At 44.9% G+C, this 27,665-nt stretch overlaps 1 protein-coding gene across 1 annotated transcript in view; it reads right to left on the reverse strand.

Moving 5' to 3' along the window:
- TRAM2 (translocation associated membrane protein 2) overlaps positions 1-27,665 on the reverse strand; it is a 79,951-nt gene that overhangs the window by 12,523 nt on the left and 39,763 nt on the right. The window contains exons 2-4 of the mRNA XM_054490760.2: positions 26,223-26,286; positions 6,697-6,806; positions 6,069-6,185 (exon numbers count right to left, since the gene is read on the reverse strand). Coding sequence (XP_054346735.1) covers positions 6,069-6,185; positions 6,697-6,806; positions 26,223-26,286 — 291 coding nt within the window. The remainder of the gene's footprint in view (positions 1-6,068; positions 6,186-6,696; positions 6,807-26,222; positions 26,287-27,665) is intronic.

Genomic DNA, 27,665 nt, shown 5'->3' on the forward strand with positions numbered 1-27,665 from the left:
GCAAAACAAAAATACCCACCCTCACAGAGTTATTGTTTGAAATGAATGGGATAGTTTATGTGCCACTGTCTAGTCCTGTGCCTGGCATGCAGGCGCTCAGGAAATGCCTCTATAATGAATAAGCAAATGAATTCTAGAATCACCACTCGCTGGAAAAATGAAAAGCCTACTTTGGCTTTTCACATCCTGCTGAATAAAAAACATGGCAGGACCCCATAGGCCTCACCTTGCAGCTGGACTCTGACACCTACCACACTGTGTCATTACTGTCAGTTGTTTCCATTACTCTTGCACGTCCCTTCACACTAGGGCCTTTTCTTGCCTATCTTTAGAATTCTAACATCTAGCCCAGCACCTTATATGGGGTGGGGATGGTAACATGAAAATCCTTCCATCACAAAACATCTAGAAATGCTGGGTGAAATCTAATGAATAGCTCACAGTTAAGAAAGGGAAACCCCCTGGGACCCAAAGGGAGAGGGAGGCTAAAAGGCAGAGCAGTAAAGTGACACTGTAGCAGCCCAAAAGGCACTAGTCATGGGCCAGGGTTTTTGTGCCCATGTGAGAACAGAAGATGGTGCCTTGGGAGATGGAACCCAAGACCCTTGTATAAGACCAGGACCTCTGAAAGGCCACTATCTCAGAGAAAGGAAAAGACTAGAAAGTGTTTGCTGACCAACACAGGGAAATGAAGATATCTGCTCAGCCCATACTCAAGGTGAAAACGAAATCATTTATGCTAAAAATCTGCAACCTCAGGTTCACTCTGAGTTTGGAGGTGAAATATACTACCTGTGTGATCCAAAAGCCGCCAAGGTAAGAAATTAGAATTAATAGTGTGGTGGGCCAGTGATACCCTAGGGACATACCCTCATCCAAGGATGCTCAGGATTCCCACAGATAAAACCTTGCTAAAGATGAATTTATAATCCAAGATTACAAAGCACGGAAAGAAATAATCTACCACAAGCAAGAGTCAGCTGACACTACAGGAGTGCAATAAACACCAGTTGGTTGAATGAATGAATGATGAATGCTTTGGGCAATTTTTCTCTTCTGAAGAAAGGGCTCTTATTTGTCACTCAGAAGGCAGAGCAGATTAGATTAGGATGACTTCATCTTAGAAATGGGAAAATGAAAAAACAAATAGGAAGGATCTCCTGAAATAAGAGTTTTGTTTTGTTTGTTTTTTTGATAAGGAGTTTTGCTCTTGTTGCCCAGGCTGGAATGCAATGGCACGATCTCAGCTCACTGCAACCTCCGCCTTGCAGGTTCAAGCAATTCTCCTTTCCTCAGTCCTCCCGAGTAGCTGGGATTACAGGCACGCGCCACCACGCCCGGCTATTTTTTGTATTTTTAGCAGAGATGGGGTTTCACTATGTTGACCAGGCTGGTCTCAAACTCCTGACCTCACTTGCCTCGACCTCCCAAAGTGCTGTGACTACAGGCGTGCACCATCGCGCCCAGCCAAGATAGTTTTTCAGTAGCACAGCTAAAATCTGAGTTGGGCCACAAGCCTTCTGGTCCAATAATTTCAGGCTAGGTTGCTTCAGAAAATCAGAAAATCAGCTGAGCTGGTGGCTTTGATGAGAAGGCTGAGAACCTCAAATGTTCACACTGGGATTAAAGGCAGAGGTTTTACAGTGCTCAGAATGAGGCCAACAGGGTTTAGTAAGAAGCATTCTAGGTTATTGTCTATTAGGATCTTTAGTTGTATTTCCAAGTGAGGGCTGATCCACCCACTTTTGAGTCACTAAACGCCCTGTGACCTATCAGCATGCCTTTCGGGTATAGTCCACAGCCCTAATCCCACTTGGGCCTCCATGAGCGCAATAACCTGACTGATAAGTCCAATCGGATACATCTATACCCCTGTAGTCACAGTCACCTGGATTAGAAGGAAATGATCTCACTTCGAACTTACATGGCCTCATTTCTAATCTATTCTCACTACCACTGCCCTCCTCTCTCCTCCCTGGGTCATGCGCCGATTGCGGAATAAAAGTGGATGAGGCTCTCGGGTGGTGGCGTGTGTGGCGGTGTTGACAGTTGTGAGCTCTTTAAAATACACTGCTTCTATCACCTCCACCCGCCCCGTCTGTCGCGCATACGCCTGCCTTCATCAGCTCTCCTGCCCCAGGCTACCTCATTCCAGGGACATCAGAGAGATGAGAATGTCTCTTCCTAGAGGAAGCAGGAATGTACTTAGCAGGAAAAATGGTACTTCTGAAACTGAGGTGGGAGAGAAAGTTTTGCCCAAACAAGACTCGCCAAGAAAAGCAGCACTGAGAGCAATGTAAAGCCCAGAAAATCTCGTGATTTTAAACAGGAACGCTCCTTGGCTTGGCCTCTTACTTAGAGACAAAGAGGTCAGAACTTTGAAGCCAACAAGCAAAGAAACTCCCCAGAAAAATGTTGCCTGCTTGTGAATGTCCAGTCCACTGGGACTGGAGGAGGAAAGGGGTGGAGGGAGGAGAGCAGGGGGAGCCAGAGGAAAAATGACTCACTGCTCTGAGAACAGCCTTTTCCAGACCTCTGTCCAGGCAGCTGTCTGAGGGAGGACTGAGGCTGGGGCACCCTCTGAGCTCAGGCATGCAAAGCACCTGAGTCCACAGGGGGCTGAGTGTGACCCAGCAAGCACCTGAAACCCACCCCAAATCCCATCCACTGACAGGCCCCAGCGGATGGTTTGGAGAAGCTTTTGAAATCCTTTGTTCTCTCTTGATTCTACAAATCCACCCATGAGCTAAGCAAGGCCTCAACAAGGTGGAGAGATCCCTCCTGTTTCCCCAGCAGCCTTCCTTTTGGTGTGTGAACAAACACAACCACGAAGAACAGCATAATTCAGACATAGCACAGGCAAGTGCTACATAAATTCAGACATACCTTATATTATTTGACCATCAGAACAACCATGCACTAAAAATCTGCCCTAAAGCAACTAGTCTGTTAGTAGAAACCAGTCCTGGTACAAGCACCAGCATTAAGGACATTCCCTCTACTTGGTTCTAAAATCTACGGTGGATTTTAGGTTCTAAAAGATGAAGTCAAATATAGCAAGGAAGTCAGATAGGGAAGACCAAACGCCCACCCATCCTGCTTTCTCCAGTGGAGTGTTTTTTTTTCTTTTTCCCTCAACAATGAGTAGTTGATCAAAGGTAGATTAAAAGTTGGAGGCTGACATTCCTATAAAATTATTGGCGGTCCAGCCACACACCTACTGCTCTGCCTCTATATATGCAGAGAGAAATGTTTCAATCAAACATCAAAATAATACTGGTATTTCTTGTAGGAGGAATTTGCTTTTTTGAACTTCTCTATGTTGTTCACTTTTTAAAAAATGATAATTTATGATATTTATTAAAACAACCAATTCATTACTTAAAAAATGTTGAAGGCTGGAGAGAGAAGATGCATTTGCAGTTTATTCACTCATTCTCATAGCCAACATTTAGTGGGCACTTAGTATGTGCCAGGCACCGTACCAGGGATACAGCAGTGAGCACGGTGCCTGCTAGCAGGCAGCTCAGAATCTAGTGGGAGAAACAGAGAATACACAATCAAGAAAAGCACCAGCAACAGGCATAGCGCAGAAAATGCAAATTGGTGGGGGGTTCTCTGAGGAGATGGTATTTAGGCAGAGACTTGGATGGCAAGAAGGAGTTGGCCATGGGATGGCAGGGGATGGAGCCCTTGAGCAGAGAAATCACCAGTACAAAGCCCAGGATGCAGAACAGCCAGGCCAAAAGTGGGGTTGTGGCCAGTGAGATGAGACCAGCAAGATCAGCAGGGCCCAGATCACATGAGTGGGGAGGAAAAAATGATTTCACTGCAAGTGTGATGGGGCTTTTAAGCACGGGAATGTATGGTTTTATTTCTGTTTTAAAAGATCCATCTGGCTGAGCAGAAAATGGATTGGGGTGGGAGGGTACAAGAGTGGAAACAGTCTCCTTCTAGAAAAAAGATATTCAGTGTCTAGGCAAGAGATGATGGTGGCTTGGACTATACAGATCAAGGTTTCTCAATCTTGGCACTATGGCCAGATAGTTCTTTGTTATGGAGGCTGTCCTGTGCATTAAACACTATATTGTAGCATCCCTGGCCTCCACCCACTAGATACCAGTAGCATATTGCCAAATGTCCCCTACAGGCCCAAATCTCCCCTAGTCAAGGGTCACTAGACTAGGGTTGGTGGTGCCGGCAGAAAGCGGCAGATAGTCTCAATGTGTTTGGGAGGCAGAGCTGGCAGGACCAGCCGATGAAATGACTGTGGAGAGTGAGAGAAAGAAGAGTCATGAAAAAATTTGCATCATAACAGAAAAATATTATTTTTTTAAAAAATCAAGCTGTTTTTATGCCTTTTACAGAACTACCTCTCTTCTTCTTCAATCACTTTCCTTCCAGGAAGCACGGTTCCAATGGAGGAAGGCAAGGAGCCAAATGTTGTTGGGTAGAGTTGGGGGGTGTCACTGGAGCTTTCTGTGGTCCCCTGGTCTCTGTGCCTATTGAATATGTTCAGTGGGGAACTGGCTCTCCCCAGAATAAAAGACTGTTATGTGCCTCCCCAAGAAAAGCCTATGTGCTCTCAAACTAATTAGCATCATGTTCAAATCCTTGAAGAACTGAGAGAGGCAAAGACAGAGCTGTTGAGCATTTCACACCCTGGAAGGCATGTTAAGCAACTTGGCTCTAGCCTCCAAATCTGGTCGCCACGTGTCACAGCTGGGGTGGAATGTTTGGGGGTGAAGTTAAAAGGGTAAAAGTGATTCAGAGATGAGGCAATCCTTCTCCTGAACGGCGTCTTTGGTATCTTGAGGCTGTTCTGCTTCAAAGCAGCTTAGGCCTCCAGGGTTGGGCATGAACTGAACGTCAAGGGACTGGGTGTGGTCTGAAACCTGGAAGTCTAGGGACTTGTGTGCACAGCACGACAGCAGGGATGCACTGTTCACACAGTGTCAATCTGCCCCTGGGACTGTGACAGAGTAGCCTTGCCTGAGAGGATGGAAGTCTTGGGCCCCTCATTTAAAATTCCTAGTGTTCTGCTTAGGAAAGCTGTTCTATGATGAAATGATAATAGGAATAAAAACAATGTACAAAAGGACATGTTGACTCTGGCTTTGAGAATAGGAATTCAACATTCAGCTCTGGAGACAGAGTTCCTTGTGATGGGAGGGCCCATCGCTGTCACTGAAAGAAGAGGAAGAAAGTGAGGGATCTGTGGAAGGCTGGGAAGGAAATCTTCAAGAGGTCACAGGGTTGCTGAATTTTCCAAGACCCAGGCATGGATTTCTCAGGGGGCCAGGTTACAGGAAGGTAGAGCTCCAGGTGGTGGTGGGTACTAACTCAACACTTCCTAGCAGGACAGGCAAGGTCTTGTTACAGCAAACTCCAAAGGACCATCCACATTCCTTTCTATGAGGGAATTTTGCTCTATCAAAGGTTGCTTGAAATAAGAGTCTGTTTACATAGAAAGGAGGGGAAAATTGTCTGGTCCTGCAGGCATTTGTTGAAACCGCATTGACTCTCACAGGATTTGATGAGCTGACAGAGTGAGGCTGGCCTCGTTTATAGAAGGCCAAGGTAGTAAAACAGAGAGTAAGCTGGGCTTCGAACTCTACCTCCAAGTCCAAACTATCCTTTGCTGTTTCGAAACCACAGAACCACAGGCATACTGCAAAATTTGAGCTTGGAACTCTTCAATCTGTAACATGGGTATCAGAATGAATATCAAATGTATCTTATGGGACAGTGTTTGTAGAAGAGCCTTGTAAAACAATACAGTATTATGTAGATACATGGTATCATTACTGCAGTATTGCATAATGATTATAACAAGTGGTGACTGTTGGACTCTTTCCAGCTATAAAATGGTATCTCTCTGCAATACCATGAGGATGCAAACATAGTTTCAGTTCTAAGAAGTAAAGAAGGTTCTAGAAACTTGTTTCCCTTAACAGAAAAAGAAAAAGAGCAAGGGGTCCTTTGCAGTCATTTGATTAGCAATCCCAGAGCCGGAATTGCCCCTTGGTCTGAGCTCTCCCGCTTCAGCAGTCCTGAGAATGGCTCACCGTCACCACCACGTAGAAGCACCAAATCACTGAGGTGAAATGAAAGACGACCAGCTGTCCAGATTCATTGAACTTGCTGTGTTTGACTTTGGAGAGATGAAGCCGTTTGCTGATTTTCTAAAGAATAAAGAAAACCCCTCATATTAATATACAAATGTATCCATATTGGGCAGGTTTCAAACTCCTGTATTCTCCCCACAGAAGGGTTGAACATCGTTAGAAGTTTGCAGCTGGCCATAATTCAAGTCATCTGGTGTAAGCCTACTGTGTGCATACAGTGCTTGGTCTAAGGCAAGCATTTTGAGAAAGAAGCAAGATGAATGTCTCTAGCCTACGTGTAAAGAAAATATCCCCAATTACTCAATGTGCCATAGACCCATAAGGACACCATCTCCAGACAGCTTTCTCTCTGTGTAATAAATACTGCTGTCTCATGTGCTGATTAAAGGAGGCTGTGAGAGGGAACAGAAACCAAAGTGTGGTGAAGGAAGCCCAGGCAATAGACCCAACCAGCACAAGCAAGTTGGAGAATGAATGGTTGCAGAGCTGCAGTTTCCTCTAAGGCCAGGTCCTCCACCCCAAGGCACCTCCCCAGCTTCTGATCTCAGAATCCAGACACATCACTTACATCTAAAATGTACTCCTGAACCACAGCATGCAAGATGATGGTGATGAAGATGTAGAACAAGATTGTGACCAGGTCCTTAGGGCCATAGTGGTAGTGCACGGTCTCACTGTCTGTGGAGGTAATAAAAGTCCCATCAGCATCCCCGGGGGAAGGAAATACTCTGGGACCCAAAACTGAAATGAGATGGGAGGCAAAATGTGCCATCAAATGCTACCCGTTTGCTATAGCCCCAGACTCAGAAGAAGGTTTCTGCCCCAGAATCCTGCCCACCCTCTGGTCTTAGCCCTTGGAAGCACCAATGGAGGTGGCTAAGGAGAACCAAGTGCATGGCTGTATTGTCCTAACAGTATCTCCTGAGTCTGTGCAGCAGAGCACAGTGGTTATAATGGAGCCAGGGTTAGAGACCACCAATCCCCATCACTGGCTCTATCACTCCCTAACTGTGTGACTGTGGATAAAGGACTAACCTCTTTGAGCCTCAATTTCCTCCCCTGTAAAATGGGACCATAGTTACGCTTTCTCAAGAAAGCACCGCGTAAGGGCTAAATGTGGACTCAGAAGCTGGACTCTTCAGTTTGTATTGCAGCTATGTCCTATGTGACCCAGGGATATCTCCATGTGTGACTTTTCTGTACCTCAGTTTTCTCATCTAAAAAATGAGGACAACATTTCCTGCATAGTATGTTTATTATGAGAATTAAATGAATAAATGCGAAGTGCTTAGAACAGTGTCTGGCACATAGTTAAGTGCTATATATGTACTTGCTATTATTTTTGTTGTTGGGCTAGTGCAAGGATCAAATGAGATAATTTGCTTACAACAGTGCCAACAATTTACAGTAAGTCTGCAATAAATGGTGGCTTATTAAAATACAATTTAATAGTAATAAATTAGACAACATCTCAGGTATAGAAATCTTGTGAAACTCTGCCATTGCAGCCTGTGGACAGAGGAGAATCTGCATCCTTGCTCCAGTCAGTGGGCATCAGGCTGCGGGGCTGTGAGCCTGGTGGCCATGTGCCTGGGTCTCGGCTGCTCTCTGCAACCCCCACCTCCACCAGGCAAATGGCTGCTCTCCAGCTGTGCTGTGTTCGCTCTGAGTCACACACACATGAGTCATCTCACTGCTGGGATGCATTTACCAGAAGGTAGCCAGGCTCAGTTTGTTTCAGGGTGGCCAGGGAACAAAGTCAAGCTGATTGGGTCACTCTGGGAGTCCACCCTAATCTCAGCCACCCTAGACTGGGAGAATGTAATGGTGGGCAGTAGTGAGGGGGTGGGAGGAGGTGGCGAGGACAGAGAGAACATGATCTTTGAAATCAGACAAACTTTCCTTTTTCCTCTCCCTCTTCCTTTTCACAAAGACCTATTCTGTGAGAGGCACTGGGCTAACTGTTGAAACATGGAGATAAAAGACACCACCCCCGGTTGGAAAACATACAGTGCAGCAGGGAGACTAACAGACAGATGTATGATTACACTACAGACAGGCAGCGCTCCCGAGAGGCACACACAGTGAGCCACAGCAGGCGAGGGCCCCACTCTGGCTAGGGTGGAGGTTGTGGGTAAACTGTTCACTGGTCAGGGTGAATAGAACAGCATTGGCACCTGGGGACCAGCAGGAGAGGCCGGTAGCGGGGGACATCCTAGCCAGAGAAAGCAGCATCCACAAAGAATGAAGGGACTGCGGCTGGAGTACTGGGGGCAGAGGGGAGGTCACCATGGTGAGCGGCGGGCTGCTGTGCGTGGCATTGTGTGCCATGTAAAAGGGTGTGGACTTTATCCTGAAGGCAACGTGGAAACATCGAAGAATTCAAATTAAACAGGAAAATGATGACATTTGCGTTTTGGAACATTTACTCTGGCAGCAGTGAACATGCCCAGAGGTAAGGACACCGGTTAGAAAGCTCTTCCTGTGATCCAGGTAAGAAGCCACAGGGCCTGAATCAAGGCAGGAGAAGAGAGAGGAACGGAGAAGGAGGTCTGTCAGTGAGAGAGAGCTGATGAGCCTTGGCCACTGAGGACCGAAGGGCTGGGATCCAGGATGGGGAGTCGTCAGGCACTGAAGACCCGAGGAGAAGACATGAAGATGAGGGAGAGCAGACTCATGGCCCAGCCTCTCTGCTCTACCACATGTGACACCAGGATTACATTTTCCTTGCCTTCCTCATAAAAAGGCCAATTAGGTGGCCGCATATTTTGAAATTATAAAATAACTAAACACAGTTTCATCATCAAGATCATCCTTACCAGGCAAAATGGGATTTATACTCAACCAAACAAGCACAGTCCAAAAATCAGTGAAACAGTACCTGACAAGACCTTAGATTATCCATTTTAAAGTCCTTTACGAGGGTCACCTGCCATTCTTGATCCCAAATACTAGGGTTCCAAAGAAATGTGACTATAATCTGAAATCCTTCTTGAAACTAGAATGAATGTAGAAATAAACACAGACTTGTGTTCTGCTGTTGAGAGCTGCGCACATGCATCCTCATTGGCTGACAAACCACGCACAGGGCTCCATGCTGGGCGCTGGGAGACGGCAGTGAGCAAGGTGGGCACAGCCCCTGCCCTCTTGGAACTTAGCGGGTACACACCACATCCTCGTACACTTAAACACCAGCGGCCAAACAACTGTAACTCAACAACAAAAACCAAACAACCTGATTCTAAAAGGGACAAAGTTATTGAAGAGACATTTCTCCAAAGAAGAAATACAAATGGCCAATAAAGACATGAGAGATACTCAACACCACTCATCATGAGGGCGCTACAAATCAAAACCACAACAAGGTTATCTCCTCACACCCATAAGGACGGTTACAATGAGGAAAAAACAAACAAACAAGCAAAAAACAGAAAAACAACAAGTATTGGTGAGGATGTGGAGAAATTGGAAACTTTGTACATTGTTGGTGGGAATGTAAAATGGTACAGCCACTGCAGAAAACAGTGTAAGTGATTCTTCAGAAAGTTAACAATACAATTACCAAATATTTCAGTAATTCCACTTCTGGGTGTTGGGGTAATTGAAGGCTGGATTTCAATAAAATATTTGTACATCCATGTCCATAGCAGCATTATTCACAATAGCCAAAAAGATGGAAGCGATGCAGGTGTCCATGGATTGATGAATGAATAAACAACATGTGCTGTATACATACAGGGGAAGATGATTCAGCCTTTAAAAAAAAAGGAAATTCTGACACATGCTACAACATGGGTGGACCTCGAGGACATTAGACTAAGTTGAATAAGTCAGCCACAAAAGGACAAATACTGTATGATTCAATTTATTTATTTATTTTTTTCCCCATCCAAAAAGAGCTGTATTTATCAGCTGCAGCCAATCATTATAACACAGAAATGCCAGCCCAAAATAGCCTCTATCTCATATTTTTATTTTATTTTTTTTCTTTTTTTTTCTTTTATTATTATTATCATTATTATACTTTAGGTTTTATGGTACATGTGCGCAATGTGCAGGTAAGTTACATATGTATACATGTGCCATGCTGGTGCGCTGCACCCACCAACTTGTCATCTACCATTAGGTATATCTCCCAATGCCATCCCTCCCCCCTCCCCCCACCCCACAACAGTCCCCGAAGTGTGATGTTCCGCTTCCTGTGTCCATGTGTTCTCATTGTTCAATTCCCACCTATGAGTGAGAATATGCGGTGTTTGGTTTTTTGTTCTTGCGATAGTTTACTGAGAATGATGATTTCCAGTTTCATCCATGTCCCTACAAAGGACGTGAACTCATCATTTTTTATGGCTGCATAGTATTCCATATATGAGTTACCTAGACTAGTCAAATTCAGAGACAGAAAGCACAATGGTGGTTACCAAGGGCTGGGAGTGAGAGGAATGGGAAGGTGCTATTTAACGGGTACGGGGTTTGTTTTGCAAGATGAAAAGTGTTCTGAAAATTGGTTGTACAATAACGTGAATGTATTTAACAATACTGAACTGTACATTTAGAAATGGTTAAGACGGTTAAGTTTTACGTTATGTGTATTTTACAATTTAAAAAACAACAACAGCCAAGTGTGTCAATGCTCTGAAGTGGACTGAAGGCTGGGGGTGTGGAGCAGAAGGTTGGGGACCTGCAGAGGTGGGAGATCAGGAAGGACCCCTTAGAGGTCAGGGCAAGACATGCGGACTGTACCCTAAAGGAATGAGAGATACTGGAGGATTTTCGTCACATGTTCATAGAGACCTCTCTTCCTGCCACAGGGAGAATGGGTTAGAGTGGGAAGGCTGGAAGCCAGGAGAGCAGTCAGAAGGCGCCCGTGGGAATTCCAGGCAGAGCAATCGGAGAAGACATGGGCGTCGGGTAGATTCGGTAATGGAATCAAAAGAACCAGCTAACACGCTGGCTATGCGGATTGATTCTCAAGTTCCTTCTGGAACAGTACCTATATTCTATAGCCTCTTTCATGGTTTTAAAATTCTGCAACATGCATTATCTCATCTGATCATCTTAACTATCTCATGAGATGAGCAAGGAAAGTCAATGAGGGAAGAGTTCACAGAGTTAAGGGACACAGTCCGTTTCTTGGGTTTCCTCAATCCTAGAACCCAGCCACCAAATGCCACCTCAAGGTCAACACAGTCCCCCCATCCCACCCCATCACAGCTCTATTTCTGGTAATATACCATTCCTCTGACCTCTTACTCCTACAATCATAAGGAACAGCTTCATACACAATACTCAAAAGCTATATTCTGATTCGCACTAATTATCTCCATGATTTCCCTCCTTACCTGCTATCCTCCTCCTTTTTGTTTTGTTTTTTGAGACAGAGTCACCCAGGCTGGAGTGTAATGGCGCAATCTTGGCTCACCACAACCTCCCGGGTTCAAGCAATTCTCTTGCCCCAGCCTCCCAAGTTGCTGGGATTACAGGTGCAGGCCACCAGTTCTGGCAAAATTTTTTTTTTTTTGTATTTTTAGTAGAGATGGGTTTTTGCCATGTTGGCCAGGCTGGTCTTGAACTCTTGACCTAAGATGATCCACCTGCCTTGGCTTCCCAAAGTGCTGGGATTACAGGTGTGAGCCACCGCACCCAGCCCTATCTTCCTACTTTTGATCAGAGGAGGAAAGTAGTAGGTTGGTACAAATGTAGTAATAAATTGGTTTGGCCCTATTTTCATAGAACTATAGAGATTGGACCTTTGTCCCCTTCCGGATGCCTATAAACAAACTGATGTTTTTGATTTTTTTGTTGTTTTTAAATTTTGGTTGCCACTAATTCTTATAAAAATCCTCACACAAGGCCGGGTGCAGTGGCTCATGCCTGTAATCCCAGCACTTTGGGAGGCCGAGGCAGGCGGATCATGAGATCAGGAGATCGAGACCATCCTGGCTAATATGGTGAAACCCCTGTCTCCACTAAAAATACAAAAAAAAATTAGCCAGGCGTGGTGGCGGGCACCTGTAGTCCCAGCTACTTGGAAGGCTGAGGCAGGAGAATGGCGTGAACCCGGGAGGGGGAGCTTGCAGTGAGCCGAGATCACTCCCCTGCACTCTAGCCTGGGCGACAGAGCTAGAGACTCCGTCTCAAAAAAATAAATAAATAAAATAAAAATAAATAAATAAAAATCCTCACATGACCCAAGTTAGAGCTCCCACTTCTCATAGACTGCCCCTGTCATGCATGAGCTCTCAAAAAGAACAACAATCGTTTGGCAATAATCTATTTTTTTTTTTTAGAAGAATAAGTCCAGCACATCTCTGGCCTATGAGGCCAGAGAGGTGACTCTGATTTTGGATCAAAACAAAACGCCTACAGGGACCAGGGGGAGCACAAATGAGCCAGGTGGTCCAGGTGTCTCAAGATAGCTGCTTTCAATACAGAGGCCCACTGCATTAAGCAGGTCATATTCTTTACTTCCACAGAGAAATATGCTTTCCACTGTTTTTCTTTAAACATATCACCCTCTTGGTCTATCTTTCACATCTCCACTTTGAGAGAAACAAGTTTAAGAGATATCCACTGACCTTTTAACCTTACTAAAATAAATACACGTTAAAACTGAGATAAATGGTAGTAACTGGCAGCCTCGATGTCAGGAACACACTAGAGAGGAGGGGCATGTGTCCCACAGGGGTAAGGGAGGCAGTGAAGAAGCTGCATCTCAGCCACCGTGGCTGTGGGAGAGGCGCAACCCAGTGGCTGGAGTCCCAATGTTTCAATAGCTTTCTTTTGAAAGAAAAATCTTTACGTGAAATCATCTGATTTTAAAATGCTGATGACTAATTCGAAATTTTTAAAAACACCGTATGGGCCAACACCAGACTGGCCAAAGAAAACACATCTGTAGGCCAACTCTGACTACAGGCCACAGATTTGTAACCTCCAACCTTCATGACTCCTGATACCTTTCCAACACCAATACTCTATGAGCCTTCTTCCTATATAACCCTATGGAGTACGCCAATATGCTCTAGTGTAGGAATTAATCCAGCTTTGGTAAAAAGCACCTTCAATAATGACCTTCCTACCGTAGTGGGTTATCCCACCTCCCATCAAAAGTGCCACTTGCTTTGCTTATCTTTGATTACAGTTTAAAGAGAGACCTGAAATAATCAGAATCTTGGCTGTTTTGACAACCTCTGTGAGCAGCTGTCCCTTTTGGGGAGTCACATTCTGCTTGACCTCCTGCTCCGTTTCCTATGACTAATAGATATTTTCCTGTTTCCTTCTGAGGTCACCTGCAAGCGGCTTCTCCTGCCTGCCTTTACATTTCCCAATCCTGTCTGGATCCCACTGTGCGGTCTCTGACCTCCTCTGCACAACCTGAGCTGGTGTCCACTTCTTACTGCCATCCCATCTGCTTCTGAGAACTCATGTGAGCCAGGGCAGGCATCTGCCCTAGAAGCTTCTTCTTTTGTCTGAAAGCTAGTTGTTTAAAGAGCACCACTGTACTCCCAGTTTCTTTCCGAAGCCCTGCAAATCTGGATTTGTAAAATTTTCTTCTATTGGTTTCTGTGCCAAGAGCCAACTCTGTTTTCGTATTATTTTGAATTTTTTACACTATATATAAATCCAGAATTAGATATGGAAACACCACCACAAACAAAATCCGGAGGCAAATGATCACCTGGGGAAAATATTTACAATTCAGATCAGAGACAAAGTGCTAATCTTGCTAATATGTAGTAAGTTGCTATAATTTCACAATAAAAGGATTGTTAAAAATCGAGTAGAAATGAACAAAGGATATAAACAGACAAGCCACAGAAAAAAGAAACACAGAAAAGATGGCTGTTATACATTTAATAAAATGCTCAGCCTTACACAGAAGAGATATGCAAATTAAAACTACACTGAGATACCATTTCATACCTATCAGATTGGCAAAAATCCAAAGCTTGACAATATATTCTTGCTAAGGCTGTGGGGAAACAGACTCTTTCTTACACACTGCCAGCAGGAATGTAAAACGGTACTACCTCTTTGGAGGGCAATTTGGCAATTTCTATTGAGATTACAAATGCATCAATCCTTCGATGCAGCAATTCTACTTCTGGAAATTTATCCTGCATCTGGTACCTGCTACAGTCAAAATGACATGTGTACAAGGTTATACACCACAGCACTGTTTTTAATGGTAAATGAATGGAAACAACCCATGTTGTTTTATCTATAGGGAACTGGTAGATATAGCTATAATACACCAGGGTTACTCAACATGTGGCCATGGGCCAATAGCATCAGTAACACCTGTGAGCTTAAAAACACGCATTCTTGGGCCCTACCCCAGGCCTATTGGCTCAGAAACTTAAAGTAGAAATCTGTATTTAACTACACCTCCAGGTGATGCTGACCCAGCAAAAATTTAAAAAACATTTATGTAAGCAATAGAGAGATTTAAAAACATCGGAGAGAAATGAAATCAAGAACAGGTAAAACTGTAATCGGGGGATTTATGAACTAGAATAGCGGTTACTTTAGGAGGGGTGCTGACTGGAAGGGGCAGGAGAAAGCTGGGGTGCTGTATCTTGATCTAGGCTAGAGCTGCACGGGTGTGTACATATGTAAAAATCCATCAACATGGGCACTTGGCTGCATTAAACCTCAAAACACATTTTTAGAAAGTTGATGACGCTCTCTACATATTGATATGAAATGATATCTAGGATACATTATTTGGTGGGGAAAAAAGCCAGGTACAGAAGAAGCATACAGTATTCCATCTTTTATGTAAGAAAGGGCAGGAAAGAAAAATATGCATTTGTATTTGCATAAAGCAACACTGGATTGCCAGTTAAGAAATTCTTGGAGGGGGAGTGACTGCCCACAGGGAGTAGAGGTGTGAAAGGGAGGGAGCGCAGGGTGGGAACAAGACTCTCCCTCTGTAGTCATGGACTGGATGGGGCACAGGGAAGCTAGGAAGTGGGAAATACTCTATCTTGGTCTGGGTTCAATCGGTACAAAAAACCTTGACCTAGGTTAGAGCTGTACAGGAAAGTGTTTTAATACAGATTTATACTTGAACTGTGTGAATGTATTTCTATTCAAAAAACAATTTTTAAGTAAGTCTTCAAATTCTTCCTGCTTTGTACAGATAAAGTGGTGCCTTCTTCTCTACTTTGTTGCTCTATTTTTTCTTTTTCTTCCATAGGGAGCGAGAATGGGCATGAAAAGACCTGGAGCTCACTTCTGGAGCCGCCACTTGTCTGTCACATGATCCAGGGGTCATATGATCCAGGGTCTCTCTGTCTCAGTTAACCCTTCTGAACAATGGGATAAAACCATCTACCTTTTCTCACAGAGCTATACACTGTAAGGTGCTATGCAAATAGATGAAAGTATTATGCCTATTTCCAACAGAAACAATCAGACGCTAAAGGAACAGAAGAGTCACTTGCTCTATGCCATGCATGATACTGAGCACCTCTCATGGGAACATTTACTCTTCAGAGTAATCCCGGGTATTATCTCCATTTACTGACATGGCAGCTGAGGTGTAGAGGTGAGCAGTCGCTGTGCCCCCAGGACCTGCAGCTAGGCAGCAGTGGGGCCAGGACTCAACTGTGCTACTGATGCCAGGGCCAAATCCATTAGCTCCCCATCAGGCTTCTCTGCCTCCTGATGCCCCTTCAAATCACACAGAAGGTGCACTCATTAAACCCTGGAGGCCTGCCCCCACTCCCCCAGGTGGCAGGGAAAAAAGAGGAGCTTAAGACAGGCATGGGGCAAGCAGCCTCCAAGGGCAGCACTGTCCCCACTCTCCAGGCTGCTGGCCTACTCCCTCTGTGGCCTCCCAACCTGGAAGATGTGACCAGTGGTGTTTTAACTACAAGCATCACCATAGTTCTCAGACACATAAGCATAGATACACACACACAGAGGCTGTTATGGGTTGAATTGTACCTCCATTAAAAAATATTTGGGCCAGGCGCAGTGGCCTATGCCTGTAATCCCAGCACTTTGGGAGGCCGAGGCAGGTGGATCAAGAGGTCAGGAGTTCAAGACCAGCCTGGCCAACACAGTGAAACCTCGTCTCTACTAAAAATACACAAATTAGCTGGGCTTGGTGGCAGGTGCCTGTAATCCCAGCTACTCAGGAGGCTGAGGCAGGAGAATCACTTGAACCCAGGAGGTGGAGGTTGCAGTGAGCCAAGATTGTGCCACTGCACTCCAGCCTGGGCGACAGAGTTAGATTCCAGTCCTAACTCAGATAGAGTCTTTACAGAGATAAATTAAAATGAGGTCATTAGGGTGGGACCTGTTTCAATATGACTGGTGGTCTTCTAAAAAGGGAGAAATTTAGACACAGAGACAGACACAAACAGAGGGAGGGTGATGACAAGAGACAGGGAGAAGATGGCCATTTACAAGCCAAGAGAGACCTAGAACAGATCCTTCCCTCACACCCCTCAGAAGGAATCAACCCTGCCACCATCTTGATTTCAGACTTCTGGTCTCCAGAACTGTGAGACAATACATTTCTGTTGTTTAAGCCATTCAGTTTGTGGTACTTTGTTATGGCCATCCTAGGAAATACACACACACACACACACACGCACATGCACACGCCAGAGAATTAAAGATCTGACAGATCTTCAGAGTTACCATTTTAACCCCACATTGCATGCTTTATAATATATTTTCTCCATTTTTATAGTAAGGAAGGAAGATAAAGAAAGGATACTTCCATGACATAAAACAATGTAGCAAAGATGAATGAAGGGCTGAAGAGAAGTTGATAAGATCCCGGGTTTCTGCATTGCTTTTTGTTTGGTTTTTTTTTTTTTTTGGCCCAGGCTGGAGTATAGTGGCACAATCTCAGCTCACTGCAATCTCTGCCTCCCAGGCTCAAGTGATTCTTGTGCCTCAGCCTCCTGAGTAGCTGGAATTACAGGTGTGCCCCACCACACCCAGCTAATTTTTTTTGCATTTTTAATAGAGACTGGCTTTTGCCATGTTGGCCAGGCTGGTCTCAAACTCCTGACCTCAAGTGATCTGCTCACCTCGGCCTCCCAAAGTGCTGGGATTATAAGCATGAGCCACTGTACCCGGCCTGCATTGCTTTCTTGATGCACCATTCCTTTTTATAAGGCCGTAACCCTCCCTCTAGCTTTCCAGAAAGAAATATACAAGGATTCCTAGGTGCTAGGCACATACTACAGACTCCACCGTACTTCAAAGTTCTGTGGCTTCTGCATACAACATCACCTGGGCATGACACATGCATTCCATAGGCTGCCTCACGTGAAGAATGCTTACAGCTAGGGGAAGGTGTGAACTTTTTAAAATTCATTGAGAGCTATAAAGAAAAAAATAATCTCTCAAGAATCACATCCAAAAAAATTTTTTTTAATTAAGGCTTTTTTTTAAACTTACATTAAAAAAATAACAATTTCAACAAACCCACTGTTAAATTGACAAAAATTATTTCAGTAAAAACTGATTAGAAAAAAAAATTATCCAGCTGGGTGTGGTGGCTCACACCTGTAATCCCAGCACTTTGAGAGGCCGAAGTGGCAGATCACTTGAGGTCAGGGGTTCCAGACCAACCTGGCCAACATGGTGAAACCCCATCCCTACTAACAATACAAAAATTAGCCGGGCGTGGTGGCAGGCGCCTGTAGTCCTTGCTACTCGGGAGGCTGAGGCAGGAGAATAGCTTGAACCCAGGAGGTGGAGGATGCAGTGGGCAGAGATCGTGCCACCGTACTCCAGCCTGGGTAACAGAGCAAGACTCTATCTCAAAAAAAAAAAAAGAAAAAAGAAAAAAGAAAAAAAATTATCCTACCTAGATAGAAGAAACAATTTGATCAGGAGAAATAGGAAAGTGAAATTCAAGTAAAGATGTGGGGTGGGGTCTAGGTCAGAAAGGGTGCGGGGTGGGGTGGGAGGAAGAGCAAGATGATTCACTAGGAGAAGACATTTGGAGGCTCAGTGCAGCAGTTCAAAGATGTGGGTCTGCAGGTTCTGGCCACCGTTCCCGCTGACCGCAGGCTTCAGGCTGGTTAACAATCAGCCACAGCCACTCTGTGGTTCTGCTTATTTAAACCTCTACAAGCTCCACACGGAATGGGATAAATTATCTCAGCTACGACAGGGAATTGCATAAAAATCAAGCTGTGTCTGAAGAAGACACTTCTAGTTTGCATGGAGGTGTTCAGTGTGTGAAAATTCATTGAGCTGAACACATGATTTGTCCACCTTTCTGCACAATTGTTACACTTAATAAGTTTTAGTTATTGGAAAAAAAAAATCAAGTCCAGGGCTGGCCATAAGACCTGGGTCAGAGGCTCCCCATTCCTTTTCAGATGGCCAACCAATAAGGCCAGGGACACTGGGGGCCATGGTTTTTCTCTTATTCATACAAATAGAACCTCAGGGCCAGAGAGCTTTGTGGCTGTTTGGCTCAACAGGGCCAGGACAGAGCCAAGTCTCTACCTCCCTGGTTGGGACTGCCTATGCCTACTGCCCCATTTGATAAACCCAGCTTTTCTAAAGCTTTCCAGAACCCTGGTGCTGTATAGGTGTGAGCACCCCAGCCCCTCCTTGGCTCTCACTGGTGCATCCTTGGGAGCACGAATCAATTCTCTGAGCCTCAGTTTCCTTGGCTATAAAAGGAGCAGGCCAGGCTAGATGAGTCTCAAGTCTCCTCCAGGTGTATGGGCCACAGATTAGGTAGATTTCATCCATAATCAAGTATGGCTTCCATCTCCAGAGCCACCGCTGCCCACATGTCTCTTTCCTTTCTTGACCCCCATGACCTCATCTTACAAAGAGGGGCTCAGCTTGATATGTGATGTCAATCTTTCAAGTATATGATACAAGCAGGAGACAACACTAATTCCTGCCAACCAGCAAAGGGAACAAGAATCATTTTGAGCTCCGGAAAAAGGCCTTTCGCTGAATGAGGCTTTAAAACCATCTGTCTGAGGTTGTTTTGACTGCAGCGAGTCTCATCCTAGAAGAGGCTGCGAGAACAATGGCCAAGCTATGGTGTAGGAGGTTCTCAGGCCTTTCATCTCTGGCTGCAAAATGCAACAGAGCAGATGGTAGTAATAAAGCCAACTGGGATCCACAGGGCCCGGGGATGGATCCTTGTTACCTTTGATCACTCTAAAACCTTTCTCTGGAAGAGTTCCCTCAACCTTAGCCTTGGTGTTCTAGGTGTGCAGCAGCAGGCAGGCTGAGCAACGTCAAAGCTACCAGAACTTCTGCCCACATTGCCTTACAAACGTGTACATGACTTTTTTTTTTTTTTTTGAGACCGAGTCTTGCTGTCACCCAGGCTGGAGTGCAGTGGCGTGGTCTCGGCTCACTGCAACCTCTGCCTCCTGGGTTCAAGTGATTCTCCTGCCTAAGCCTCCCGAGCAGCTGGGACTACAAGCGCCTGCCACCACGCCCGGCTAATTTTTTTGTATTTTTAGTAGAGATGGGGTTTCATCATGTTAGCCAGGATGGTCTCGATCTCCTGACCTCTTGATCCACCTGCCTCGGCCTCCCAAAGTGCTGGGATTACAGGCGTGAGCCACTGTGCCCAGCCACAAATGTGTACATGACTTCTTAGGGAGCTGTATAGCCCCAGCTGGAAACCAACTCCACCAATGATACTCCCCACCTCCCCCGACCTTTCCCAGACCAAATATTTATAGAAAAACAGCAAAACTAGAAAAGGACAGAAAGATGCAAATGAGTTACTGGGTTTAGGGGTTTCCCTATCTTACCTTTGAGGTTAGAAGCACAGGATTACTTGAAAGCCTAACTAGAGATTTTCGCCCACCTCACTTAAAGCCGTGCTTCTCGGGCTTTATGGGGCACAGGAATCTCCGGAGCTCTTGTTAAAATGTAGGTTTTGATGCAGCAGGTCTGCGGTGGGGCCTGAGAGTCTGTTTCTCACAGGTTCCCAGGTGGTGCCGATGGTGTTGGTCTACGGAAAATCTGAGTAGCAAGTCCTTTCAAAGGACTCCCAGGGCTTCCTGTCTACAAGAACCACTGGGGTTAAGGGAGTGCTCATCACTCTGGATTTTGCAGATGGGAGATGGAGATCCAGGCGTTAAGTGTTTCACCCAAGACAATTCAGCAAATTAGTAGCACAACCCAAGACAACCTTGTGGCTAAATGCTTAGCCCGTTTAGGCTCACCTGTTCTAGATCAGAAAGGAAGCCAGCAGGCCTGGAGTCTGCCTGTGGGAAGAACTTTTCTTTTCTGGCCTTTATAGTCTATACATTTCTGATCACACACTAGATGCTTTGTGGTAGTTTAATTAAAAAGAAGACTCAGAGTGTGTAATGGTAAGACCAGAAAACACATATTTTATTCCTTGCCAGAACCGAGCAGGGTGGATAGTTGTGGCCAGTTAAATTTGAATTTCAGATGAATGATGATTAATTTTCTAGTATAATGCTATCTCATACATAATTTGGGACGTAATTATACTTTTAAAAAGATATTTATTGTTTATCTGAAAATTTAACTGGCAGTCCTGAATTTTCATTTGCTAATAGAAAGGCAAGCAGGAATGAGGAGAGCAGAAGTTAGTAAAGGAATATTTCCTGCTTCATCACTGTTGTCCTTAAAGAAAACCTCAAGGACACCAGTGTGGCAGGGGCTCCACCAGGATGCATAAGATGCATCACTGCCACTACTGTGTGCATCTCTCTGAATGAAGCTTAATCTTTTTAACCAGCTGATTATAATGCACAAAATCATAAATTTATAGCTGGTGTTATGAGCTAAATTGTCTCCCCCACCTCCATCAAAACTCTTGTTGATGTCCTAACTCCCAGCACCTCAGAATGTGACCTCATTTAGAAACAGGGTCTCCGCAGATGTAGTTAGTTAAGATGAGGTCACCGTGGAGTAGGTTGGGCCTCTAATCCAATATGACTGTGTCCTTATGAAAAAGAGAAATTTGGACACACAGACTGACATGCACACAGGGAGAAGTCCGTGTGAAGACTGGCACTTCACACGCGAAGGAACTACCAGAAGCCATGAGGGAAGCCTGGACCAGATCCTTCCCAGAGCCTTCCGAGGAGTGCGGCCCCTCTGCTGGCCCCGTGGTCTCGGGATTCTAGAATCCAGAAGGCTGGGATGGTAAATTTCTATTGTTTCAGCCACTAGGTTTGTGGTACTTTTGTTACATCGGCCCTAGGAAACTAATACTGGGAGCTGGGAAGAAGAGAAAGGATTATAGAAGAAGAGGGAGTTACGGCAAACAAAACCGTCAAGAAAAAGCCTCATCCACATTACTTATTAGCTTTGTTCCTTAGAACTTGAAAACTTCCACTGAGGAAGACACAGGGATTTGGAAATGATGGACCCCCTTATATGAAAACAGTTACTGGCTCTACTAAAATTCAGTTTTAAATGTTGGGTTGAGCAAGTTACACACTACTTAAGGAAGAAACCTTAGAAGTCAGAATTTACCCTGGTTATACAAAAAAAAAAAAAAAAAAAAAGGTACATTTCCAAGAGTAGAGTACGATCTAAGGAGATTTTGGGGAGGGTTTTAAAAATCACAGCCTTAACAGACTTGTTATTGTAAAGTGTTTTTTCCCATGAGAAGTTTGCTTTCCTCCAGTTCTTACAAACCAAACATTACCATATTGGGTTTAGTGATTAAGAAGCTCGAAACAAAATTAAGCAGGCCATCCTGATTTCATTGTCTCTCTTGATTATTTGCTTGTCATATTTCCAACAGCCCCAAATGGCAAGATTTAAATAAAAGATAGGCTACTTAAAACACTTTATCTTCTCTTTCTAAAGTAACTGAAACCCCCTCCATTTAGCATGTACTTCACTGTACCTTTTCCTCTACCCAGGCCTGTTCTGGGCCTGGAGGAGGATTCCAGGAGCAGAATTCAATAGTCCCACCCTGTGAAAATGCCAAACCCCACTGGCTCCAGTCACGCTGGCCTATGTACAGTTACTAGAACCCCCCGAGGTGTCTGCACCCTCACTTGAGGGCTTTTGCACATGCTGGTCCCTGTGCCCGGAGTGCTTTCTTCTACGCAGACCTCTCACTCTACTCACAACACAACGCAACCCCCACACTCAGAAACATCTTCTGTCACCACCCCTTTGTTTTTCCTTACCACATAACCTTGTACATTTCCTTCATCACCCTGTTACAACTACAATTTAATTCATTGTTTACTTGTTTATTACCTCTCTCTCTCTAATAAATGATAAGTTTCATGACATCAGAGATCAGATGGGTTCTGTACATTATTTTACACCCAGACCCTGGCCCACAATGGGCACACAAATAGTTGCCTAGCTTGATTAACTAATTAAGCAAATGAAGGCATGACATGATCCACAGTGGCACTCCACTACCCCCACTCCACCTTACTCAAACACTGTAGGAAGCTTTTTCTGCCCAGAGGGTCTGAGTTCAGCTCTAGAGTGTGCTGTCTATGCTTCTCATGCTGTTGTGAGAAGAATGCTTGAGGATATCACTTGTCTGCCAACGTCTCTGGGAAGGTTTCAAACTCAAAAATCAACCCTCTGATCATGATCTGGCTTCACAAATAAGCCCTTCTTATAATAAAAGGATGCCCATTCACAAGCACATCAACTTTTTTGGTCTCCAGGATAATTCTTTCTCATGGTAAATTAGTAACACAGCTCTGGGTATGTGGGGTATGATCCAGGGTCCCCTGTAAGTTGACTTCAGGGAGAAATGTAATGAAAACACCAGCACAATGTTTGATAACTGGCTATCTCTATAGACATTTACAAACTGGCATTCTGATTTTTTTTAATCCTGTGCATTTTATATTTACAAAACAACTTTAAATTTAGGGTTTATGGGTCACGAGTATTAAATGACAGAAGGTATTTTGGCAATACATACATAAAACCTTTACATACTACTTAACCCAGAAATTCCAGTAATAGGAAGTTATCCTAAGAAAGTCATCACAAATAAATGTAAAAATTTAGCCACAAGAATGTTCACTGCAGTACTATTTTCAATAAAAACAGGAAACTTAAATATCCATATGGGGCCGATTGGATAATTTGTGGTAATCCCTATTAAGAAACATCCTGCAGCTTTTCAGAATATCTGGTTGAATGGAATGATAATCGATGACACACAAAAAGGTTCATCATATTATAATAACAAAAAATTGTGCTATAAATCAATATTCCAAAACATTCTAACTTTAGTTTTTTTCTGGGTGATGGGGTCCTGTGTGACTTTTATCTTCTTATGGTTTTCTGTGTTATAATTTTTCTCTAAGAGTTATATATCATTCACCTAAATGTATTTTGAAAAAGTGTTTAAGAATAAATTTTAACTAGTCACAAAAGGTCAAATACTATATACAATTTCACTTATATGAGGTACCTAAGGTAGACAAATTCACAGAGACAGAAAATGGAATGGGGGCTGTCGGGGGCTAGAAGGGGTAGGGAATGGGGAGTTAGGGTTTGGTGGGCGGAGTTTCAATCTGCAAGATGAAAAGAGTTCTGGAGATGATGGTGGTGATGGCAGCACAACAATGTGAATGTACCTAATGCCACTAAGTTACACACTTACAAATGGTTACGATGGTACATTTTATGTTATATATATTTTACAATTTTTTTAAACTAAAAAATAAATCAGTAAATCTTGAGTACAGCCAAGTCTCTGTTATTAGGATTTTCAAGAGGCAAGAGTAAATAAGCCCGGATTTGACTTAGAACACATAGCCCTGAGCCACATCATCCACGTGCCCCTCAGCACTAGAGTGTGCCCTGGGATGAGCGGGCATCTGTCTGCTTCCTGACCACTCGTGCTGGCCACATGTTTCCTGGCCCACTGAGGGCAGAGATGCTCTCCAGTCTCTTTAGTAGCATGGAGCTTTCTTCCTCTCTTGCCAATGTCCCTCAGTTTGACTCTCAGATGAAGAAACTGACTTGGTTGCCCCAGAAAAGCATGGCTTCCTTCCAAGCCTGGCCACAGTGACTGCAGCGGATGGTGGGCCCAGGAAAGATTCATGGCTATATCCTCCATGAGCCACAGGTTCAGGAATTTGCCCCCAAAGTCCTTTAGCTAGTAGCTGGCAGAGCCAGACAAGGAAAAGAATCTCACCTTAAACTCAAGACAAGTCACCTCTCTACTATAAAGAGGAAAAGGCTGGGTGCAGTGGCACATGCCTGTAATCCCAGCACTTTGGGAGGCTGAGGCGGGTAGATTACCTAAGGTCAGGAGTACAAGACCAGCCTGACTAACATGCTGAAACCCCTTCTCTACTAAATACAAAAAATTAGCCGGGCGTGGTGGCGCATACCTGTAATTACTTGGGAGGCTGAGGCAGGAGAATCACTTGAACCCAAGAGGTGGAGGTTACAGTGAGCCAAGATTGCGCCATTGTACTCCAGCCTGGGCAACAAGAGCGAAACTCCATCCAAAAAAAAAAGGCTGGGCACGGTGGCTCATGCCTGTAATCCCAGCACTTTGGGAGGCCAAGGTGGGCAGATCACCTGAGGTCGGGAGTTCGAGACCAGCCTGACCAAAATGGAGAAACCCTGTCTCTACTAAAAACATAAAATTAGCCTGGCATGGTGGCGCATGCCTGTAACCCCAGCTACTTGGGAGGCTGAGGCGGGAGAATCGCTTCAACCCGGGAGGCGGAGGTTGCAGTGAGTCGAGATTGCGCCATTGCACTCCAGCCTGGGCAACAAGAGTGAAACTCCATACAGAAAAACAAACAAACAAACAAACAAACAACAACAAAAACAAAAAAAGGATAAAGAGGAAAGAACTAGGCTCAGCAAACAAAAGTCCTTCCTTTGTTCATCAAGAGGCCATCCAGGACTTTGCCACTGAGAAAGGAGTGATACTCGGGTGCTGGTGGCAGGATCGGAGAACCCCAAAGTTGCAGACCTGTGCCCGAGGGCTCCCGAGGGCTGGACTCGGCCTTCAGATGTGTTGGTTTGGTTTACGCAATGTTGACCCGCATGGTGTTTGCAGATTTTCTAAATTAGTTGGCAACATTTAAAAATCAGAGTATTTCTACCTAAAAAGAGATTTATTTGGATTCTTTTGTGGGTGGTGGAAAAGGAAGCTCTTAGGCACACAGGATTTACACTCCTATGTGACAATTGGCTGGAAGTGAGCAGCAGCTACTCCTTTAGATAGACCCTCTCCCCTGTCCAATTCAGCGATTTACCTGCCTGGCCCTGCTGTTCCTTGAGCTGTAGCCCCTCAACTGTACTGGGAACTGCCTGTGAGGCTGCTCTGGTACCTGGCATGATGCTGGCTGGGCTCCCTGTAAGTGCTTGGAAATGCTCAGCCACTATGGGGGAAGCTTGTGATGCAGCAGCTCTAGTCAGTGGGCCTTAACAACAGTCCTGTGACAAGACTTGTGGCTGGGCCTGAGGTTTAGTCCTTACCCCAACCCAGTCAGAGTGCAGCACCCTAACCCCCAACCATGCTTCCGTGCACTATCAAAATGCAACATCTTGCCCATTCTCCTCACTGAAAATGTTAAAAGGAAGCCATGCTCTGGAGAACAGATCAATGGTCATGATGCTTCACATCCTGTCTCCAACAGAACTCAATGTTAGATGCTTTGGAGAAAGGAGTAGGAGCTGCACGAAGCACCACGTGGTGCAGCAGGTCCTCTTCTGATGAAGAAGAGAGAGAGCAGAAGAGAGGAAGTTCTTAGCTGTTAATGCTGCACCACTGCAATCTCAGTGGTGGAGGCTGCCCAAGGCGGGTGGATCACGAGGTCAGGAGTTCGAGACCAGCCTGGCCAACATGGTGAAATTCCTTCTCTACTAAGAATACAAAAATTAGCAGGGCGTGGTGGCACATGCCTGTAATCCCAGCTACTTGTGAGACTGAGGCAGGAGAACTGCTTGAACCTGGGATGTGGAGGTTTCAGTGAGTCAAGATTGCACCACTGCACTCCAGTCTGGGTCATAGAGCAGAGACTCTGTCATGGGGGAAAAAAAAAATTGTACACAGATGGGGAAAAGGAAGCTTTCCAGGTCCTTCAGGGTTAACAGGGCCAGGAGAAGATGGAGACCAGTGATTCTTACCTGCTGTAGGCACGCTAATGTTATACTGAGGTAAAATAAATAGAAAGGCAGTCTTGGCTGTGACCTGTAAAACAAAGGAAAAGAGTTCCAGTTTAGCTTTTGGCCACATCAAAAGAAACAAGTGGAAGCTGCTAACCGCTCCTTTTACATCTTAGACCCTCAAACCTCTTGACTGAAGGGTTCTGCCTAATGCAGAGTTAGCACTAGTTTTCGTTCTATTTTTCTTTAATGACATACCTCTCAATACCTGTACCCTGGGACTCAGATGGTATCTAGACTGGTACTCACTGCAGATGAGATGAAACAAGCTGTGTGTGGCAGGACGGGAGCTCACAAGTGAATAGTACAAATCTGTCAGCCATTCATTCATTCAGATATTTATCAGTATAGTTCTGTGCATCACCATTGTGGAAGACAGAAACTAATAAATAAAATCACAACCTTCAAGAAGGTTAGGGCCTAGCTGAGGTTTCCCCAGCACTTTGGCTGCCTGTGCATTGGAGAGCAGCCCTGAAAGTCGACACCTGAGCTTCAGAAACAGAGAATTCCAGCTGCTAATTTCACATCTACCTTACTGGAAGGCATGGGGCCAGAAGTAACATCCCACACTGCTGGTTTATTTCAAAACTGCCTTTAAAATCTTAGTTGTGCTGTGAAACAAAAAACTGTGGTTGCCACCTAGTTATGAATGGCCAAATCAGTACTGTGACAGTTTAGCCAGTAGGGGAGGGATGACAAAACCTGGGGGTTTGAAGCTTGGACTCAAGAATCAACTACCTGCGTTCAAATGCCAGCTCTGCCATTTTCTTGCTATGTAACTACCAGCAAGTAATCTTACACACTGAGCCTCAGTCTGCTTGTCCATAAAATCAGGGGTGTTTGTAACAACTCAGCTAGTTTGGGATCTACAGACTGGTGCGGCGCTGGCCCAGCTGCTAGCGTTGTTCAAAGCTCCCCAGAGGTTTCGGATGTGCAGGTGGGCCTGAGAACCATCATCCACACTGTTCTGAAACCTGCATCAAGGCCAGGTGAGGAGGAGGCCCAGGACCAGGCCTTTCCCAAGAGCCCTCTGGAGACACCTCGTCAATAAAGGGGTGCTGGTTCTTCTCTAACAGAGGTTTGAAGGATGCACATGTGAGGGATAGGGTGGAGGACAAACACACTGGACAGTGGCAAAGGCAGCATGGAAATGAGTGAATGATACATCACAGACGCCCTGTGTTGCCCAGATATGCCAGTGAAAGGTCACTATCCTCAGCTACCTCTAGAGACAACCCTCTCCTTTAAAGAGCAAATCTCCCCACTCCCCTGGTCAACAAGACCCATCTCACTCAGTGGGTGTCATTTACTCTGTACACAGAGATGCAGGACGAGCCTTCTAGTGTCTTTCTGCTGCAGCCTTAGACATGTCCTATCAGGCTTGCAGGGAAAAACCCAAATGAG

Source organism: Pongo pygmaeus, chromosome 5 (assembly GCF_028885625.2).
Source record: "Pongo pygmaeus isolate AG05252 chromosome 5, NHGRI_mPonPyg2-v2.0_pri, whole genome shotgun sequence".
Classification (NCBI taxonomy): Eukaryota; Metazoa; Chordata; class Mammalia; order Primates; family Hominidae; genus Pongo; species Pongo pygmaeus.